The 23,011-nt window shown below is 40.8% G+C and overlaps 1 protein-coding gene across 1 annotated transcript in view; it reads left to right on the forward strand.

Annotated features, from left to right (window-relative positions):
- The first annotated feature begins 3,940 nt into the window (after positions 1–3,940).
- Positions 3,941–23,011, forward strand: part of LOC147117712 (threonylcarbamoyladenosine tRNA methylthiotransferase-like) — a 250,883-nt gene continuing 231,812 nt past the window's right edge. Inside the window, exon 1 of the mRNA XM_085988928.1 lies at positions 3,941–4,161. Within this exon, the coding sequence (XP_085845054.1) occupies positions 4,138–4,161 (24 nt within the window). The 5' untranslated portion in view covers positions 3,941–4,137. The remainder of the gene's footprint in view (positions 4,162–23,011) is intronic.

Here is a 23,011-nt window from a genome sequence, read left to right on the forward strand (position 1 = left end):
AACCTGTGTATTTTGGAAAATTGCCAAATAAATTTAATATTTCAGCATTGCACATGCATTCCACATTAAAACATAGGACCAGGAAATCCTCTGTAATTGTGACCATATAATTATGGCGTTAACTCTTTGACCTTAGCATACATTTATCCAAGACGCCAACTTGAAGAGTCTATATAATGTTGGAATGCTGCGTTGTACACTAAATAGAAATCACTAAATTGTAGACCCCACTACTAACCAATCACTTAATAGGTAAATCCATCACATAGTATGACATTGAGTTTTAAATATTGGGAAGGTTCCAGTTTAATTCCTGGCCTGTGCTGACTATAGGCATTAAGATTGGTCTCTCTGGTCTATGAAGGGAAGAATCAGCCAGCTTATCTTATCGGTTACCCAGTGACCCCTGTTGGAAATGCATGTATATGGATGTCAGGTGAAGGTAAAATCAGGCTTAATTGTGATTCCCTCCTTGGTCAATTTGCTTGGCAACAGGGACAGTGCAAGCTAACACATGAGGAATGTCTGGACAAAGGGCCACTTTACCTCCACCTATGGATCTTTGCCTTCAGGAAAGGAGGAGTAAAGAAAGAAATGGAGAGTTGGTGGGAGGTGAATACTGATTACTGAGAATTCAGTCTCTATGCATCTTCAACAACATCTTCTTTCATTACTCGTTGGTAAAATTGGGTTGAAGCACGTTGGTATTCTGAGCTATGCCATGAATTAATAAGAAGCAGGTTTATGCCCATAATTTCCACCCAATTTGAGTTCCTGACTTCAACCAGGGTACGGTAGTGGTGGTTGGGGGTGGTGGTAGAGAGGATGAGAGGGAGGTTGCTGGTACTGGATGATACTTCACCAGAGAGAAAGAGTGAGCAAGGGAAAATTAGCCCAGGGCCTCCTCATGCATCCCTGCCCAAAAGTATAATTAGCAGATTTCCTATCTGCCCTTTTGACCCAAGAAATTGTGTGAAACATGAGAAGACCTAAACTGGAGGGGGTGGGGGGTGCAGATGGGGGAATCATTAAAAATGAGGCACAAGGAAAGTCTGTTTGAAAGAAAAACTCCAGAAAACATAAACATTTTCAGTTGCTATAAATGTGCTTTTTTTATTGAGACCTGGATTTAAACTAAAGTTTTCATAAGACAGATTATTGTCAATAAACTATGAAGTGTTGAATTGACACATTCAATGGAACAATAATAGGACTGACATTTATGAAAAAGTGAGAATCAAGGCTGTTAATCTGCTAACTATTGTATTCAAATCTCCAAAATGATGTGTGCTTCCTAGTATTATACCTTTCACACAAAGGTGTCTGTAACAATTATGGAAAATTAGCTGCTTTAAGAATCATTCCCCTTAAACAGTAATTATTAACAGGTCCTTTTAAATGGACTCAACGACAGCTTGTGGTAAACATTAACTCAGTTGCCAAGATGTTTTTGATTGGATGAAGATTTCCGGTTAAAAATGGTCAATCTACAAATCTTTGTCCCTGAGCCATTTAATTAATTATTTGTTTCTTAATTCAGACTAAACGGGGACAATAGAAATGATTTTGCACAAAAGCAAACGCATTGCTTTCCTTCTCTGTATCTTACTCTTTCTCTCTGTTAATTGTGGAAATTCTAATGGCTGGATCAGGAATTTTCAATGTAGTGAGAGCCTATGGGAAGTACACTATAGATGGATACAATGTAATGCAGGTCATGGGTTCAACTACATGCAGTGTTTGCTGAATCCAAAGCAAAGTACTTACAGTAACCATTAAAATTAAATATATACATTAGAAACAGATACATCATGAGGGGCAGCGGATACTAAGTTCATTCCACCTGCAAAATCTATCTTCAGAGCTCACTTGTAAATAATTACGCCCTCATTTGTTGAATAACTGCTCATGTGGAGGATAAGCACCAAAACTGACTGCTTGGGTCGAATAGCCTACTTTTGCGTTGTAATTTCTATGTAATTCTATGAAATACCCAGTTTATACAACAAATAAGGGCATAATCCATTTTTGAAGAGTGGAAACTGTTATGTCGGAAACACGGCAACTAATTTGTGTGGAAAGGTCCCACAAAGGCCAAATGAGATAAATGACCAGTAAATCTGTTCTTGGTGGCGTTGGCTGAGAGAAGAATGTTGGGTCGGCGCTGGGAGCTCTCCCGTACTCTATTTCAAATAATGCCATGGGATCTTTTGTGTCCACCTGAACAGGCAAGCAGGTCTGAAATACGACACCTCAAAGTCTCAGCCTGAATGATGTGCTTATGTCCTGTAGTAGGGCTTGATTCCACAACTTGACTCAGAGGTCACTAGGGTAGTAGAGCAAAAAACTCTGGATTTATTTAAGAGGCAGTTAGCTGCTATGATGGGGAGCCATGTTTCTATGGAAGAATGAACTAGGTGGGCTGAATGGCTTCTCTCAACTGTACTTGTTTTTATGGTTCAGCACCTTGATGTTAAAGTATTACATAAATGCAAGTTGTTGTTGTTAACAAGGGTGTATATTAACTGACTTTTTGTGTACAAGATACTAAAATCATTAATTTTTCCTCAAGTATTAACCTCGTATTGTGCATTTTCTGACGGTATTAAATGAAGTCGAAATGACTGACCTGGGGATGATGTAGCTCAGTTACATACATATTGCACTGGTCTGAATCCAACACCGAACTGCTTACAGCTTTGGGGATTATGATATAGTAGAGCTTGTTTTCTGACATTGTTTCTTTAGCAGGCAGAAGCACTTCACAATGAACCGCCTCAGCGCTCCATAATTAACCTGAGTTTCACCTGCAAAATCTTTCCATGTTATAATATAATATGAATTAGCAGCTGTTTGGCCTATGAGTATGAGATTATATGTGTAGTCCTGTGCATTGTTACTCCTTCAGTTCTTTTCAGATCTGTTTTGTAACATTCCTGCAACCATATAGAATCTTAAAAGCACAGAAGGAGGCCATTCGGCCCATCGTGCCTGTGCCGGCTCTTTGAAAGAGCTATCCAATTAGCCCCACTTCCTTGCTCTTTCCCCATAGCCCTGCAAATTTTCTCCTCTTATATCTTTCACTCCATCTTTTTGCCTCTTTGTTACACAACTTTCTTAATTTTCTGGATTTTTCTTTTCAAATCTGCTTTTGTACTTTTTTGTTCCATATGAATCGATTTAATGTTCAAGTCTATTTATTATTATATGTATAGCTGGTAAATTGAGTTAGACAATAAAAATCCTGTGTTCTCAAGTCATCCTAAATATCCACATAGTCTAAAGTGTTACATTTGAGGACCCTGAAATAAAAACAACTAACATCTGTGGGACAGGTATCTCGCATTCCATATGGTCTCCTAATATGTTATCTTTGAAAGTTCTTGCAACTGATTTGGTGGCAACCTCTCAAAGCCACCTTGCATCCTGTAAAACACGGGCACTATTCAAATAAGAATCAAAAGCAAGGTAGCCCTCTCCTCCCTCACAATGAAATCTTCACACTAACCATTCATTTAGACTCTGTTTTTCTACATTAATTACGCTATAGAAAAAAAAAAGCTGCTGTGGCACTTGGTCTTTTCAAAATGTAGGCTATTACCATCTGCATAGTTTTATATGTAAGAAAAAGGAGGAATGCGAAAATTCTAACCTTCCAACAGCAGCATCTTCCACATACCATGGATTTACTTCCATTGGTATGTGGAGTACACTTCCACTCAAAGAATAAAGGCAACCTTACAAGATAGGTAATTATAATTTTTGCTATTTCCTACATTAGTCCAAATGATTTAATGATGTTTAATTACCTTAACTAGACTGGAGCATATAAATATATCAGCTTGATTAACCATTTTGACCTTTGCTCTGCTAACTAAATAAGGATCCTGTGCTTTTAGCACAGCACAAGTGTTTCAGTGAACACTTCAGGAGTTTAAAAGACATGCATTTTTAATCTGAATTTTTATCTTTTCACTCAGGGTGCCAGGGATTACAATTGCCACAGACATTATCTGTGGCTTTCCTGGAGAGACAGAAGCAGACTTCCAAGAAACTCTGAAACTAGTTCAGGAGTACAAATTTCCGAGCCTGTTCATTAATCAGTTTTACCCACGTCCTGGAACGCCCGCTGCCAAAATGGAACAAGTCCCAGCCCAACTGGTGAGCTCTTTATTCATATGATTTTTCATCTCATTTTTACTAAATATATCCAGATAAACCACAGATCCGGCAGGTCTTTAACGAACCACAATCAAGGTTGATTACCATTTCGAGTAAGTTATATAAAGCAGACAATTGAGACAGATACAAATGCAAAATGCAAGTTACCAACAAAAAAAAATTGTTTTGGGAATGGGAGCACTGTTCTGGAATATATGGCTATTTATACCCAAGTCCCAACTGTGCAGAAATTTTCACTGTTCCGGATTCCTTTACAGAAATGGTTAGCCAACATTCTTAAATGCTTACATCTTGACTGACCTGATGTATTGCCTGTAACAGGCTTCTGCTCTGGTTAATACCAAGAGCTGCTTTTCACATCAGTATATTCAACCACCAATACTGACGAGGTAAATGATTGAGAATCAAAATGACGATGGAACATTTGTGTTTCATTTTGTCAAGACTTCTTTTTGCAACTCCTGATTTAAACACTGCTCCAATGAACAGGAACTGTGAACATTTTAGCACAGCAAAGCATTGTAAGGGTCCACAAACTCAATTCTGTATTCTTCACACAGTAACCACTCTGTTTAAAGCTTCCTTCGGGAGCCATACCAAAAAATAGTGCAATCGTGAGGGTGTTCTACATACTTTTCCCCCCATTAATCAGCAAGCTATAAATAGTGCAGCTTCTATGCACAGCAACAATATATCAGTGTACAGCAAAAGGTTACTCGACTTATTGTCCAGCCAGAAGGGTTTTTAACAGTACTGTTATCTTGCTGTAAGATGGGATAAATTTGTTGTATCAACACTTATTATTTGGCAGGTAACACACACAGCATTGTGACTTCATAAATTCCAGTATGACCTTACAAATGCTGAATCAGGCTACCACATGTATGTGTATGTATCACAGTACTGTGAAACAGGAAGTCTTCAAAGACTGATATATTAGAACAGGCAAGCCCCTTAAGTAACCCCTGCCTGTTGATACCTGCCAAGTCATTGAAGTCAACTTACCCTTTTTAAAATTTAGATCGAGATTTTCAGTATGTGTTTTTGTAACAATTGGAGATCCAAAAAAATCCAGATTCCTTCATGAATAGTGTCTACAATAAGAAAATGTATTGCAGATGTAAAGGGGGGGGTGTGTGAATGAAAGAACAGTGTGGGAAAATGTGTTCCATAAGTTTCATTGTGGATGAAGGGGATGACCTATCTTCCAAAAACTTTTTCTTTGCTATTTATATTCCAGATGTTCCCTCTAGTAACTTAATCCAGTCACTCTATGGGATCTATAACAGATTTCTTTTCAGATAAAATGACATTTTAATAATATGAACTAAATGTCTTGATATGAAGGAGATTTTGTTGCAGTAAAGAAATGTATCGCATCCAGAACATTGCCAATATAAATGTTTATACTGGCAATGATGCAGAGCATGTGGAATTTTTTTTCATGACGTAGTGATTTGTATCATCCTTCCTTCAGAAGGTTAAGATGAAATGAAATAAGTAGCATAATGTTGATTTGAACAAACACACTTGCATGGTAGAAGCTCCCACTCTGTTTAACTAAGCTGATCCAATCTGTAATTTCTGCAGTGTTTTCTGATCTGTAACTGCACCCTTTGCCTGATGTTCTCCTGTGTCTGTGTCTTTGAAGTATACCTTTTGTGTATCGTGTCACATAACTCTACATAGATGACAATATGATGCAAGGCAATAATCTAGTCAAATAGTTTGTTCATCAGCTGAACTCAGAGATTGATTAGTCCCAGTCTGACAGCTAGTAGTTTTCATTTGATTGTTCAGAAATGTACTTTCATATAAATATTTTGTAAATCCATTGCACATTTTGATTTGTGAGTGAGAACATTGATACATTAGGTTTCTTGTTATGACATCGCATACAGTATGCGAAATGCAAATTGATGCAATTTGTCCTTGGCTCCCAGGGTTCAGATGGGCTAAGGGGAGGAATGGTACAAGTCCTGCTTAACTACTAGGTGGGGTCACTTTCCTAATTGGTTTGTTGGGCAATGGGTGGTTTGCTGTTGCTGGCTTATTCTGTTTGGCCAGCTTTTATCCCTGGGAGTGGTTTGGGCTGTGGAGGGGGATGGTTTGTGATGAGTGAGCCTCCAAGGAAGAGTGTATTCAGTCTAAAAATAAACATTTTGATGGCAGCCACTTACTTTACTACTGTGGGTTCGTGTAGACTTCTATATGACCTCACAGGTTAGAGCTGTGCCGTGTTGGATACTGGTTTGTTTGGAATGGTGAATATGGAAGGACTTGCCCTCCTCCATATCATCTACCAAACTTCAGTAAACTAAAAGCAGTAACTGTGTGAGAAAACTTACATTTTGTTCCTGATGGGTGAATACAATTTAGTGCTAAACCAGTTGTTATTTGAAAATAATATGATTGCAGAAGAAGAAATTTCCCAAAACAACTTAAAAAAAAACCTGAACTATATTAACACCTAAACAGGATTAAATTGAAAATCTGTGAGTTGCCTTTTTAAAACATAAAATGGCAATGAACAGAACATGTACAGAAGTCCTACTTAAAAGCCTCAGGAGGAACCGCATCATAACTGTGATTTGGACCCATTGAGGGAAATACAGTGGGATGATACCTAAAAGCACTAATTTAAATGGCCAGTTTGTTTTCACATTACAAGTAGAAATACTTTGCCATTGGGAATATAACAAAGTGAAAAATGTTCAAGCTTCTTGTATTGCTTCAACTGCAATTTTTTCCACCATGTATAATGTTTAACAATGGATAAAAATATTGTACAGATCTTTTTTGAAGTATTCTACTTTGATGTTGCATTCACTAAGTTTGATGTTGGTACAAAGCAGCTTCAGCTTTGCACTGTTGCTAAAGTTGTGGAGTGCATATTGGTTTTGAAGGAGCGAACTGACTTTGAAGCAAAGTAGAGAGACAACCCCTGCTTCAGGAGCTCTGCTTTGTTCCCATGTCATGTCAGGCCCTGACATCAGATTCAGGCTGCATATACACTATAATTGCTCATCAATGTGAAGTGAAACTGCTTTGCACCGATACTACAACTGTAGTGTAAAAGCACCCTAAATACTATGGCCCATATTTTGCGGCCCCTACGAGTGCGTACGAGGTGCGTACACGCCCGTAAGGGCCACGCAAGTTCCGGGTTTCTGCGCGCAAAGTGCATGCGTGAAAACCCGAAACGTGCGATCTGTCAAGAATCTTCTTGACAGATCCAATGCATCCCTGGGAAAAGGGCATCCGCAGGCAGAGAGTTGGGCTATTTGCCAAACCTCTGCCCAGCAAATGCCTGTGAAATTCTTACACCTGGTAAAAGCAGGTGTATGGCCAGCTTTTACCAGCGTAAGTGTTTAAATGAACATAAAAATATTTTTTTTCCAATCATTTAAACATTAAAAAACCTGTACAATAAGGTACGGTTATTTTTAGCCCCTTTAAAATATTTACATTTATTTTTCAAAAAATTAAATTTTTGTTTTAAATATTTAATTAAATGGCATTTTAATTTATTTTAAATATGTAATTTTTAAAATTTATTTGATGTGTACATGTATTTTTTGGGATATTCCCATTCATGCTTATGGGGATTCCATAAGCATGAATGGGAATCCCCTTCTTTCATACGTTGGACCAGCCCACGTGATCCCGGGGCACTTGCGAACCGCACGTCCCCCTGGGATAAGTGAACTTCTACCTGCGTGTACCCAGAGAGACCCAGGAGCGCAAGTCGCCGTGGATCCCGAGGCCCCAGGTAGGCGCAGATCTTCTATGCAGAGCGGAGGCATCTCCCCGTGGGAAGCCTCCGACCGCAAATTCAGAGACTATGGGGCCGATTTTCCCGCAGGTGCGGGGAATTGTCGGGTTCCCCGAATGTCAGGGTTCCCACACGAATCTAAATGGGTCTGCCACATCGATGCAAGTTTCCCTCAATTGGCCAATTCATTTCCAGCGTGTGGGAACCCTTGCTAATTGACTATTTCCAGTCAGAAAGCCCCACAGTATGATGTCATCATTTGTGGTGCTTTCAAGGTCCACAGCAAGCACTGCATCCTCTGAAGGCTTCCAAACGAACCATACAGGATGGCAGAGGAGCCTGCAGCAGCTGTGGCCAGTGCCAGACCCCGAGCTGCCTCCAAATTCGCCGAGGCTTCATTGCAGGCATTATTGGATGGGGTTAGCTAAGGCCCACAGGGAGGTCCTCTTCCCTAGGTCAGGGAGGAAGGAGGCCTCCCACTGAGACCAAGGCTGCATGGATGCAGGTGTCAGCAGATGCCAACTCGCTGGGAGTCACCAGAAGAACCTTGGCATTACATCTCTAACTCCTTCCTTTACTCCCCCAGAGTACCATCCAGAGCCCCCGTCCCCACTGTGGAGGAGGAAGAGGCTGTGCAGCCAGACTTCTCAGAGGAAGCTCCAACCTCTGAGGGCGCAGCGTCAGCAGAAGTAAGCGCACCCAGCACCAGCGCAGACACTCACACCTCGGGAGGACCTTCGGGACATAGAGTAGTGTTGTCACCTGGTGTTTCACAGCTCACAAGTGAGCATCAGCAGATTGTGGAGACAGGGACAGCAGTGGAGAGTCTGCCTCTGCCTCTGGGTCCATCCGTAAGATCAGAGGTGATGGAACTCCATGCACAGATGCAGGAGTCTCTGGCAGGTTTTGTCTCTAGGGTCGCTGCGAGTGTGGAGCGAATGGAGGAGTCCATAGCGATGATGAGCTGAGCCTTTGCGTAGTCATTGGCGCATGAATGCATCGCCATGGAAAGGTTGGCACCCTCCATGGAGGAGATAAGTCACCAGGGTATGGAAAACATGGTGAGTGTTCATAATAGAATGACATCTCTTGAGGAGCTATGGGCATCTATTGAACAGAGAAACCAGACCTTCATGGAAGTCCTTCTGAGTAGGACTGCCAGTGCAGATACGGGTCCCCATGGCCCCCTGATGCGCAGCAAGGTGCTCTCAAGCCACATCCAAGCACTGGCCCTTTCTGGCCTGTGCAGCTTCAGGTGACTGAGCAGTAGCCTGGCGCTCCTGCTGCTGATGTTGCTGTTCCTGGTTCTGCTGCTGACGCCTCTGCTGCTGGAGATCCTCTAATGGCATGAAGGGAAGGGAAAAAAGGCCTCCCATACTTCTGGTAGATACCTCCGTTGAGGAAGCGCTGAGTGAGGGTGCCAAGCGGTGCTTCCCAGGAGCTCACACTGGAGAAGTGTGTGAGGCTCCAACCTTCCACAGCTGTGCCTAAGCCTTGAACAAGTTGCCCCAAGCCTGAAACAACAAGGTCCTGCAACCTACAAATGCTGCCTGATTAAATCTCTTCTTTCCTGATTGACCTGCAGCTGAAAGTAAGCAAGCCGATATTGTTCACGCCAGGTTTCATCAGTGGTGTTCCCACCAGGCGTGTTTAGCGTGGGAAAAGGCTGAAAGTAGCAAGGGCCCTTAAAATGGCATTATAGATGCCAATTATTGGTGATTAGGGTGCCTAAAGACCAGTCCCGCCTGTTGCGGGCGGGACTGATTAGGGTCGGATTGAAACGCCAGGGTGAAAGTCGGACGGGGCGGGGAATCAGGCGGGGTGGTTGCGACCCCCTAAGTATGCGATTTATTTTTTTATTTTTTTATTTTATTTAATTTTTTTATTTCCCCCCCCCCCCCCCCCCACCACGCCTGAAACCCCGCCTGACGGCTCCAGGAAAATCGACCCCTATATGTTTAAGAGGTACAGTGTTGCACCAGCAACCAAGATGAGTTGTGAAATTGGATTCAATAAATCTGGTAATTGGTGAGTTATCACCAGAAAAAGTGACAGTGATAGCTGCTGAATTGTTGTCACAACCCAACTGGTTCACTAATGTCGTTCAGGGTGTGGTCTGTGCTGCACAATTCCAGTCTCTCACTACAGGGCAGCAAAGGATGGGCAGTAAATGCTGCCTTGCCAGTGTTGCCACATGCTGAAGAACAAATATGCAAAATATATATAATTGAGCGGTCAAATGGAACCAAATGTCTTTTATGTAGCATTTAAGATTTTTTGTTGGTTCTCATTGTTGCCAGAAGCTCTGAGGTTCCAGCTGTTTCCAAAGAATGGAGAAGTTATTTTATAGAAAACTAAGGAAATAATTCCATCATCAGGAAAGGTAACTGTTGAAAAAATGCTAGGGAAATGCCTATATGTGCAATATAAGAGCACTGAATAAGCGACAAATTTCCATAGAGGTGCACTCAATTTTACATCCTGGGTGTCAAAGGTCAGAAACTATATTGATTCACTTAATAAATGGAATACATGATTCACTTAATAAATGAACTACAAAGATTCACTAATCCTTTAAAGACCCTTAAACCAAAAACAGCTTTAATTTTGTGCAAGTGAAACTTGAAGCTGCCTAGCATAAAATCTGCTGTAGGTTTCTGACGCATTGGAGAAATCAAAACCTAGTCAAAATCAAAATCTTAGCACAAAGTCTTCATGAAAGAAACTTTTTGTGCAAAAAAATCTTGTTTTACATTCCTGCTGCAGAAATGCTAGCTCCTGTTGTTTCCACAGCATCTTTTTTTTATGTAGTCAAGAAATATTTAACAGTAGCATTAAATTAATATCTCTGCACATCTATCATTTTCAGTCATCATACACGGGAACAATAGAGCAACTGATCAACCAGTAAACATTTTTATTTCCCCCATGCCATGTATTATTAAGGCACCTGCTATTAGGCTCTAGCCAGAGCTGCTCTTGAGTCTGAGGAGACTTTTTAAAATTAGGATATTAATCTCCCCTTCCTCCTCTTTAGGAGCACCCACTGTCAGCTTGTTGCCTCTGCTGGCAACACAACCAAGGCTGGAAATGTAATGTGTGGGGAATTATTATGGCTATATGAACCCACATCCTACCACTCCTTGCACACTATATTGGAGCAATGATGTACTGTGCCACCTGAAATATTTTACATATTTAAAATTGTCTGTCGCTGACAGTAGGATTTTACATTTAAGATTCTGTCACATGGTAACATTTAAGAATCTGTACAAACATGTTTAGGTTTTGTTTAATGATTTTGAGCTTAGCCAGCAAGATAAATTATTTTTCAACGGTCCTGCAGTTGACACCTCAAAGACTTCGCTGACAGGTAAATTAAATAAGAAGTAATGATTTTAGGAAGTAATTATGTCATGTAAGTAAATGTCATTACCTGCCCTGTGCTCCCTTTGTATAAATGTTTTGCACATCAACACTTTGATGTCGATTACATTAAAGACACATTATCCCTTTGAAGATATGCAAGGCTGATTGTTGGAAGAAAATAAAAATGTTCTAAACTACATGACATTTAGCTTTGCACATCCTAACTTTCTGTCTATTTGAAGTAAACATGAATGCTTCAGGTAATATCCACAATCACACACTTAGTGATACCTTCAACAGGCCTATTCTATAGGCTGCAAAATAACAATAAAGCATTTTACACACTTTTATTTTTAAAGTTGGTCTGCATGTTTGATTTGCCATGATTTTAAAATGTATTCTAAATAATCTGTTTTTCTATCCCTAATTTAGATTTGCATAGTTGGCTTGTGTTGAGTATTGGATAATATATAAAATACTGGTAATTTGATTGTGTCTTTTAATTTTAATATTTATGCCAAGCCAACCCATCCTATGCTCCACCCCCGCCCCCCGAAATTTCACCTTTTTCATTGGAGAAGCATAAACTTCAAGGTGAGATTGTGGTTTTTAAAATGATGAAGGGAATAAATTCTGTTTGCGTGGATTGATTATTTGAGAATTAGGAAGCATCAGTATAAAGCATGGAAGCATAGAGTTTGGTTAGATGCCAGGAAGTATTTCTTTTCAGTGAGTCATTGACCTCTAGAATTGATTACCAAAACATATGGTAACTATGGGTTCATTACTGTCCTTCGAAAAAGAGAACTGGACAAGTTCTTGAGAGCAGAGGACATCTCCAGTCATAAGAGAGTAAGTGGGTGAGTACTGTTTATCCTTTATCACAGTCCCTAGGAGCTTGCTTAGTTTCCTTCACGGGTTGGAGAGGAACTTTCCATTGTCTTTTCCCAAACTAGTCTAAGTTTTTTTTCTCTCTCTTGTCTCTCCCATGAGCTTGCATGATTGGGACATTCCCCAGTCTGTGCTGAGTTACTTAATCTTACTACGGGGCAAAGAAAAATATAAAGGGTATCTAGAAAGATCAGGGGAATGGGACTAAGTGGATGGCTCTTTCTGAGAGCCAGCACAGGCTCAGTTGGCCAAATGGCTTTTTCTGTGCTGTAAAATTCTATGATTTCTAGTCCGTGTTAAAATGGGTCAGTGTCACATCTGTATAATGGCAAAAATGACACACCGCTCATTCCCCAAAGGTAAAAGGGTTTGTCAAACAATTTTTCCATCAAGAATATGCCTCTTTAAAATATAAAGTGATCATTTAGCCATAGATGGTTTAAGATAAATCATGTTTATTTATAGCATTTTTTATTTGGAATTTTTTTCCTTAATTTTCCATTTATTCATTGTAGCAGACCATAACAGAAATTTAGTGGCTCCTGGCTACATTAGATTAGATCAATCTATAAAGTAAATAATGTACCTTTGCTTCAAGTGCTTGATGTGTTACCTTAGTACAAAGACAAACTTAGAATATGCTATTTAATTAATAATGAACAACTATACTGTATCCTTCTGCCCACGGTGTATGAAAGAACAGGCTTATTTGTGGACTGCAATAACTTTATTTCCCAGTACAAAGTTCACGATCACAGTTTCCCCTCTTTGAACCATTTGTTTGTTTTCTGAGTCTTAAAGTTCTCTATAAAAAAAAAAAGTAGCGTACTCAATTGTCACTGAAGTGCCAATGTGGTGTTCAGTTGACATCTCATGATGTGCTGGATTGTCTTGTTCAAAACCTCTCAGTCACATTTGAAAGTAACATTCAACTGATCAAAATGCTGTATTTTCCAATTGCAATTGAAGTATCAATAATGCAATTAAATTGGTGGAAGTTCTCGCTGAGGAGCTATGGGAGAGAAGTGTATTGTAATGCTTTCATTATTATCTCCTTCACACATGTTCTTCAACAAGACGCTAAAGTGAAGGGTGTGCACTAGAGATGTTAACCAGTGTTTCCCTTTTACAGATGCTGAGTGACCTGCTGTGTGCCCCCCAGCAATTTCTGTTTTTATTTTAGGTGTCTAGCAATTGCAGTTTTTTTTCCAAGCACATTGACATTTTGGAAAGCATAAAACACAGTTTAAATCTGTCTGCACAGAACCGAGATCAGTCAAGCTTTTATACCAGAGTTTGCTTTATACATCTATTTTTAATGAATATTTGATTAAGAAGACATGCTTCAGTTCTGAAGGCATTTCGAGGTTTACACCTCCATTTAATTGAATCTCTCAGACCTTTTGTTTTGGGATACCACAAATTAAAGCAAGAGTTTTGTCATATTTAGTATTTTCTAGTTTAGTTTAAACAAAACTAGTGCATCTCACGTGACTTTGCTCATGGTGGTTAAGTTGTTTTGAAGATGAGCAGAGTGGTGCTGGAATGTGGTATTCTGGGAGAGGCACCAATCTTGAGTGGAAAAAAAGAAAGTAAGACTTATGTCCAGAGACAGTGAAACAAGTGATATTGATTGGTTCATGAAAAAATAACACTTATTTTCTTAAATAAAAACAGAAACTGCTGGAAATACTCAACAGGTCAGGTAGCATCTGTCAGGTAGCATCAGGTCGATAACCTTTCGTCAGGGCTGGAAAAAGTTAGAGATATAACCAGTTTTAAGCAAGTGCAGAAGCAGTGAAAGGGGAGGGGAGGAAAGAACAAAAGGGGAGGTCTGTGATAGGGTAGAAGGCAAGGGAGCTTAAATGACAAAAGATATGATTGTACAAAGCACTCATTTTCTTACCTGTTCCAGCTAAATGAGTAAGCAGATGTAACAACCCCATAAATCTATTCTGTGAACAATTGTTGTTTCTGAATTCTCAAAATTTAAAAAATATAAAGATTTGAGTCTCTATCTACCCCTTTTCCCTGTCCCTTCTCTCTACCACTGTCTCTCTCTGCCTCCCTCTTACCCTTTCTCTATTTTCTACTCCCTTTGTCTCTCTTCTCTATCCCCTCACATCTCTCTCTCTCTCTGAGGTAAAAGGAACATTTGTACATAGTTTTTGTGTCAAAAAGTACTTTAAATAAGGTTCCGTTCTCAGCTTGTTTTGAAATCATTGAGAAAGCAAACTAATATTTACTGAGGAAAAACACACTAAGATGTGACCTTTATCTTATCTCTTGGCCAAAGAGCATGTTTCTCGGAGTCAGTTTATTTTTTGTCAGCTGAGTGTCTGAAACTCCCTACCATGGTTAAGAGTCTGCAAATCAAGCTACCAAGAGATCCACACAGGTAGAGTTTCCGTTTGCCTGATCTTGAGTGTACAATCTCGTCCTGCAAGGACCACGCCCCCCCACCCCCGCCACCAACATCCAGGACTGCAGTGTTTGAGATTGTACACAACAATCCTACACTCAATAGTTTATTAACACTTTAAGACATCACTGTTGAGGAAAATTGCTAAACCCAGATAGATTAGAGGTTAAAAAATCCAGCTTGTGCAACCCAGGCAAAATTAAATCTTCAACACTATGATTAAAAATCTGGCACTGGTTATTCTACAATAATTGAAAAATCAAATCAAACATGCAGCCAAACTGTGCAAGCCATAAGACCAACCTTTCTCCTCTCTGAAATAAATGATCCCCACACTGTCATTACATATCAAAATAGAACAGCAGGATCTGCTAAATGGCATTAATGCAGGCTTTCAAAAGGTCCAACTGTTGCTGAAGTTCTGCTGCAGAAGTGACAGCAAAATTAGCACATTCTCTCCTTTTTGAACATTTACATTTGAACATTTACATTTAGTCCATTAACAGTGAATTTCCAAATCTCTTCTGACATATTTTAAAAGAAGCAGCTTCAGTTGTGAATATGAAAGAAAACAATAGCAGTACCTTGTCCTGTTTAACTGATTTAAATGGCAATTATTGCATTATTGTCTGTAGTTGTCTGCAATTAAAAAGCATATAGGCTGCTAATTAACAGGTTCCTCCTACACCTATCATTTACTAAAAAATCAAATTAACTGAAAAGGCATCTGGTTATGCTAGCAACTTCATTGTGAAAATAAAATAGGTTACTTTTTTAAAAACTTGGAGCATAAATAATATATAATCATAAAAGTTGTTATAAAAACAACGGGCCGTATTTTGCGACCCCTACGGGTGAGTACGAGGTGTGCACGCGCCCGTAGGGGCCATGCAGGTTCCAGGTTTAGGCATGCGCTAAAACCCGGAACCAACCATCTTCAGCTGCTTCTCTCCATCATAAGGTCAGAAGTGGGGATGTTTGCTGATGATTGCAGTGTTCAGTTCCATTTGCACTCCTGAGATAATGAAGCAGTCCGTGTTTGCATGCAGCAAGACCTGCATGACATTCAGGCTTGGGCTGGTAAGTGGCAAGTAACATTCGTGTCACACAAGTGCAAGGCAATGACCATCTTCAGCAAGAGAGGGCCTAACCACCGCTCCTTGACAGTCAACGGCATTACCATTGATGAATCCCGCTCTATTGATCAGAAACTTAACTGGACCAGCCACGTAAATACTGTGGCTACAAAAGCAGGTCAGAAGCTGGGTATTCTGCGGTGAGTGACTCGCCTGACTCCCCAAAGCCTTTTCACCATCTACAAGGCACAAGTCAGGAGTGTGATGTAATACTCTCCACTGGCCTGGATGAGTGTAGCTCCAACAACACTCAAGTAGCTTGACACCATCCAGGACAAAGCAGTCAGATTGATTGGCACCCCATCCACCACCTTCAACATTCACTCCCTCCACCAACGGTATACCGTGGCTGCAGTGCGTACCATCTACAAGATGCACTGCAGCAACTCGCCAAGGCTTCTTCGGCAGCACCTCCCAAACCCACAACTTCTACTGCCTAGATGGACGAGGGCAGCAGGTGCATGTGAACACCATCACCTCCAAGTTCCCCTCCAATTCACTTACCATCCTAACTTGGAAATATATTGTTGTTCCTTCATCGTCACTGGGTCAAAATTCTGGAACTCCCTCCCTAACAGCACTGTGGGAGTACCTTCACCACAAAGACTTCAGCGTTTCAAGAAGGCAGCTCACCACCAGTGATCCGTTCAACTATTTTTGGGTGCATGGCCCCTTTAATCATCATCATAATCATAATCAACTTTATTGTCATTGATAGTGCACAAGTGCGGTACAACGAAATGTAGGCTTGCGGCTCCCGAGAGTGTACATTTAGATTAAGACATTTAAACATTAATGGGCACAGCCCATTAAAAATATCACGCTTGCGTGGCTTTTCCCATTTAAAATCCATTGAGCCGGCTGCACAGGATCTTCAGAGTGCTGCTTGGCCGCTCAGCTTAAAGGGAACATTGCTCACCACTACCTTCTCAAGGGCAATTAGGAATGGGCAATAAATGCTGGCATTGCCAGCTATGCCCACATCCCATGAACAAATGGGGAAAAAAACCCTTGCATGAGAAAAATCTATCAATCTCCGTTTTTAAATTTTCAATGGCCCGAGCCTCAAAAGATTTTGGGGGCGAGAGTCCCAGATTTCCATTACCCCTGAATGGCCAAGCTCTAATTTTAAGGTTGTTCTAGACTCCCCCCACCAAAGGAAATAGTTTCTCTCTATCTATCCTATCAAATCCTTTAATCATTTTAAACACCTCAATTAGATCACCTCTTAATCTTATATACTCAAAGGAATACAACAGCAACTTGCATTTATATAGTGCTTTTAACATAGTAAAATATCTCAAGGCACTTTACAGGAGCGCTATCAAATAAAATTTGACACCGAGCCATATAAGGAGGTATTACGACGGGTGACCAAAAGCTTGGACAAAGAGGTAGGTTTTAATGAAAGTCTTAAAGGAGGAAAGGTAGAGAGGCAGTGAGCTTAGTGCCTAGGCAGCTGAAGGCATGGTCACCAGTGGTGGAGCAATTAAAATTGGGGATGCGCGAGAGACCAGAATTGAAGGAGCACAGAGATCTCAAAGGCTTGTCGGGCTGGAGGAGGCTACAGAGATGGGGAGGTGCAAGGCCGTGGAGGGATTTGGAAACCAGGATGATAATTTTAAAATCGAGGCATTGCCAGACTGGGAGCCAGTGTAGGTTAGTGACCACAGGGCCGATGGGTGAAGAGGACTTGGTGTGAGACCTTCATCTCTGGTCTAGGTTTAGTTAGCTGGTCTCAGCCAGGGGCACTAAAGTTGGCTTCAGTTCTCTGGACTAGGAAGGGAAAACATGAGCCGGGGTTCCTATTTTTAATCACTTTCATCCAAGAAGAATAGCTACTTGGATGATGTACTTAGAAAAAATATCCTGGTATGACTCAGTCAATATTGTTCCCATCTCTTGCGGGCTCGAGGTGAACTGAGGGATCCTGAGCTCGACTTAATGCTGATACTTCCAAAGAAGTGTCTGAAAAAACTGTGCAATTGTAGCACCATCCTGTGGATGAGATGTTAAAACAAGGTCCCATCTCCCTGCGACTGAGGAAACAAACTCGGGATGTAATTTCACTGGCCTGGCCAGGTTCTCAATCCTGTGCTTCACTCCCGGGGGCCCAAATAAATGAGGTATGCTGTCTTAAACGTCTGCATTTGTTAAATATCTTTAAGTAGACTTGTGGGATCCTTTCTATTTGCCTACTTTCTCGTCAGATAACTTCTTCAAAGCTGTGCAGTATAAGCTGCCTTAGGCATGATATATGCAAATCATTAAATTGTCATTGAAAGCTGAAAGTAATTTGACCTCATCCCAGGAGTTATTCGCAATCATTGATGATCAAAACATGAATGAAATTATGTGTTTTGGCTTGGATTTTCTTCAACTGGCAGCTCTGCAGATTACTGTCCAATTCTAAAGGGCATATATATCTTCCATTTATTGATTTATGTTTATTTTACCTTTTGCATCGACTTTTTCATGTCCTTTATAGCTGCCTTTAAGTACCACATTACCACAGATATTGGCATCTTCCCAGGTTTAGGCGGATAATGGAGAATTGTCTTTAATTATGTAACTTATTCTTAAGATTCTTCACAACTTGGGTTGTTTGCAGATGGTGGATTGATTCAGAAGGCAGTGTATACGTAGCCAACCAAGTCAGAATCTTGGAAGGTTTGCATAGGATGTTTTTGGAATGTATTTGGGAACTTGGTGTGTTAGTAATTCTGAATATTTTAGTGACAGAGTACTTCAGATTTTTGGGAGATCAAACAAACTATTAAAGTTGTAAACCTTCTGGTATATTTTATACGGAATGTAGATTCAGAATTTGGAGCCGATGTGGCCCATTTGGTGGCGTACTTGAAGTGTGAATGTTGTGGATTTAAGCTTCACTCCTGCAGTATTGAGGGAGTGCTGCACTATTGGAGGTGCCGTCCTTTGAATAAGATGTTAAACCAAGGACCTGCCTGCTATTTAGGTTGACGTTGAAGATCCCATGGCACTATTCAAAGGAGCACAAAGACTTTTTTCAGTGTCTTGGTCAACATTCTTTCCTTGAACAACAGCCCCAAAAAAGGACAGCTAGTCATTTGTCTATTAATTGCTGTTTGTGGAATCTTCTGCGTGAAATAGTTGCTGTGCTCACTGACACCACAACGGTGATGGCACTTGAAACAGCCATTTATTGTATGTGAACTGCTGGGGGATGCCGAGTGATAATGAAACAATATATAACTGCAAGTTCTTTCCTATATTATTTTGTCATTAGTGCCAGGAGACTTAATTTTTTTTCTGCTGCTTCAGATTGCAGCAGCCACTGAAATTTGAAGAATCTACTTAAACTTGCAAGATTTGTCGCTCATTGAATTTCTATTCTCGGTCCTACTGTAGTAAGTAGGGTCCAAGAGAAAAAAGCATTTCTCCACTCAAGGAGTCACTCCAAGTTGCTCTCTTGCACGTCCTGTGGAAGAGACTACATGAAGTCATTCCAGGCTACGCCCTTGCACATCTTATGGCGCAACATTGGTGAATATCTAGAAGCAAGCCTGACAGCCAATCGCTTAGCCAGGGAAGGTGGATGGTGCAAAAACCTTCAAGTTAGAAAATAATTTGGCAAAAAAAACCTAAAACTGTATTGCAGTTTAAGAACTTCTCTGATAGAAGCACATAAGTTAATGGCACATAAAGAGACCATTCTGCCTGTGCCAGCTCTTTACTTAAATAATTTCACTGCTCTGATTTCTCTCCATAACCCTATATCATCATCTGCTTCAAATGTTTATCAACTTTGTTAAAAGTTGCAATGGTCTTTGCCTCAACTACCCCTTGGGACCAGGAATCCCATGCTTGAACAACTTTGTGCAAAGAAATGTTTCTTAACCCCACTCCTTACTCTTCTCGTGATAATTTTAAATTGATGACCCCTTGTCACTCACTGTAGGGAAATGTGGCAGATAATTTGTGAGCAGCAAAACTCCACAAACAGGAGTGAGCCACATGACCAGTTAATCTGTCTTTGGTGTTGGTTGAGGGATAAAAATGTTGGCCTGGACATCCCCTGCTCTTCTTTGAATAGTCCCAGGGGATCATTTACATCTACCTGAACAGGCAGATGGGGCCTCAGTTTAATGTCTCATCTGAACTATCCACCCTCCAACACTGTAGCACTCTCTCAAAACTGCACTGAAGTGTCAGTCTAGATCAGTGGTGTGCAAAATATCTGGCTCGACAAGTCACTCTATCCAGCCCGCTGGACGGGACATAAATAGAATACGAGCCAGAGCTCGAGCTGCATATTAGTCTATCCACTTTCACTTCTCATGGGTCAGAGCTGAAGCCAGGGAACACACAGCAATACTAAATACAATTTATCAATTTGCAAAAGCGATTCTCCCTGGCCCAATCTTAAAATGATCCGTTCCACGATTCTGGGCCCCAATGGCAGACGTCCGTACCCAGAATGCACTGTGTACTTGAATATACCCTATCCATTTTAGAGTCGAGTCATGGCTGCTCATCTCAATGACTCTTTTACCCAAGAAAGAGAGCACTGTTGCGTTTATCCTCTCCCGGTCCCCAAAGTACAATAGCAAGGTAGTTCTCATTGTTGTCTTAGATACAGGAGTGGAGCCTGGAGCACAAGCACGCCAAGTAACCCGATTTTAGTTCAGGCCTTGCGAAGCCTCTGGCTCCAATGCTCAGCACACTAAAAAGAACACCTCCCATGTCGGAGGCCCCGCAGACTTGAGCCGCTCTGCCAAACAGCCACGTAGACTTTCAGTACAACATATAATCGTTCTGTAGGTAGGTGAACCCGCACCTTCCCTCTTGTACTCTAATTCCAGAATCCGACCTGAACCCGCCCAGGTGGGGTAAAGTGGGCAAGGCTCACAACTCCGTATTCTTTTAACTGTTTATTGTACTACGAATAGCATACAAACGTCAATGCACTGTTCCCTTTAACTTCAAACAGTACTCACATACACTATTCCCTTTAACTCTCTTTTTCATTTCAAACACCACTCACCCCGGTGATCACTCGGTGGAGTATGTTTCCATCTGTACGGGTGATCAAATCCATCCGCAGTTCCCTTGCAAGTTGCCGAAGTTTGTCCCTAAACACACCCTTTTTATAATACAAAGATCATACCCGTGACAATTCATTGACGCAACCCCCTCCCTTTGATTGTACCATCTTAATCTTGTCTGTTTCTGCAAATCTTTGGAGTACTTGATTTGATCACTTCTCCATCCTAGGTCAGTGAATAGTCCATTATTACACAGAGGTGTTTTGATGGGGAAAAGTTCCGGGCTTATCAGCATTCTGAAAGGTTGGTGAATGGGTTTTACTTCAACAACAATTTTGATATTAACATCTCCAAAGGATGAGGGAACCGACCCAGACTTGGTGGAACCATGGTCGTTACCTGTCATGTTGATTTGTATGTCTTGTTAACAGCCTGACCACAGGAGTTCAATGGACAAGACAGTCAGTTAAATTTAAACAAATACATGCCATGTGTGGCCTGATTACTCCAACTACTTCCTTGGTTAGCATATTCATAAAGTCAATCAATCGTGTCTGTGTCTCTGTATGAATAATTTCCTCCTGCATTCCGTTCAGCTCACAGCTTGTTTTAAAAGTTCATTTAAAAGTCCCGTTGGTTCCTCGAGGCATGCTGGGATACAAAACTTAGTCAAATTTCTTATGATTGGTCAATTTACAAAACTGCCTGTACAGTACAGCCGCTTAACCCTTTAATGTCGGTTTACTTTAAGTTAAGTGCATTCTTGCTGCAGGACTGGCTACAGATCGATCAATTATTTCATTCATTTAGTAACGGAAGATTTGACTATTTTAAACTACATTTTGCATATTTAAGATAGTATCTGACTATCTGAATTTACGTTTATGCAACGTTCCCTCTAATTTTATTTTTTGTGCGCGGTCCAGTGTTCCCTCTAATTTGTTTTGGGCCGCATGGCCCCTTTAACGGGCAGCACGGCCCATTCAAAATTCCATGCAGCCCCTTTTTTCCCCTTTAAAAGCCGGTGGAGCAGGCTGCGTGGGAACCTCCAGAGCACTGCGAAGCCTAAATAGAACTTTGGCGCAGTCCCTTTAAATTTGCTGCACGGCCACGCATGCGCAGTATCTCTTCTCTTCCATCGGCAGCAGCTGGTGAGCGGCCTGTGCGGGACCTCGCGATTGGTGCGCAATCGTGCACCTTGGAGCAACATTGGCGTGTGGCCCACAACAGCTCACCAAAAGTTGTTAAGTGGCCCGTCAGCCCAAATAATTGCCCACCCCTGGTCTAGATCATGTGCTCGGGTCCCTGGAGTTAAGCTTGAACCCACAACCACCTGAGTCGGAGGCGAGAGTGCTAGCACCAAACCTAGCTGCAACTGATTGCCCCTGTATCTCGGGTCTCTCTTCAAAGCTATTGTTTCTTATTCCTGGCATCATCCTGGTGATCACAGTATCAATTTTCATCTTTTCAGTTGCAGATATTTGTAAGAATGCAGGGATAGATAAAATAGAAAATCAGAAGTTAAGATCTTAAAACAGAAGTAAAAAAGCATTTCAAAACACCATGCATGGAAGGCATGACGAGCACCTATATTCTACAACACAGAATAGGAGACTAGAGATTGTAGCTTCAATTAGAATCTCATCATAATTATGAATGTTTTGGCTATTGAATAGAGTATTGGACACAGTGGATTTCTCAGTGTGTTTAGTAAATTACTTGAAAGCCCGCCATATGGTGTAAAAATCTGTATTATCACTATACTCCAATTAGTGCACTCATGAAAAGCTAAAGAGCATTAGGAGACCTTCATGGCCATCCATCTCCACTGGTGTTAAAGGTACCATTTTGCTTGCGCAGAAAGTGCGATTTGCTGTCAGATGCATTCTGGATGAAATGAGATTGGGGAGCTGCATAGGATCATATGAAATTGACAGGCTGGAAAAGACCAGCTGGATCCATCAAGTTTTTATCTTCATTAATGCATCGCTGTACAGTCTTTCATTATCTGCTAGAAAAATCTCTAAATGAATGAAACTTACATTTATATTACATCCTAAGACATCCCAAAGCACTTCACCAAATAATTACTTTTGAAGATCTGTCACTTTTGTTATATTGACAAACATGGTAGCTAACTTACACACAGTATGGTTCCATTAAAAACAAATGTGATGAATGATTAGTTAATCTGTTTCTGGTGGTGTTG

The sequence above is a fragment of the Somniosus microcephalus genome, chromosome 5 (assembly GCF_052327205.1).
Source record: "Somniosus microcephalus isolate GS21.2 chromosome 5, FLI_Smic_1.0, whole genome shotgun sequence".
Taxonomy (NCBI): Eukaryota; Metazoa; Chordata; class Chondrichthyes; order Squaliformes; family Somniosidae; genus Somniosus; species Somniosus microcephalus.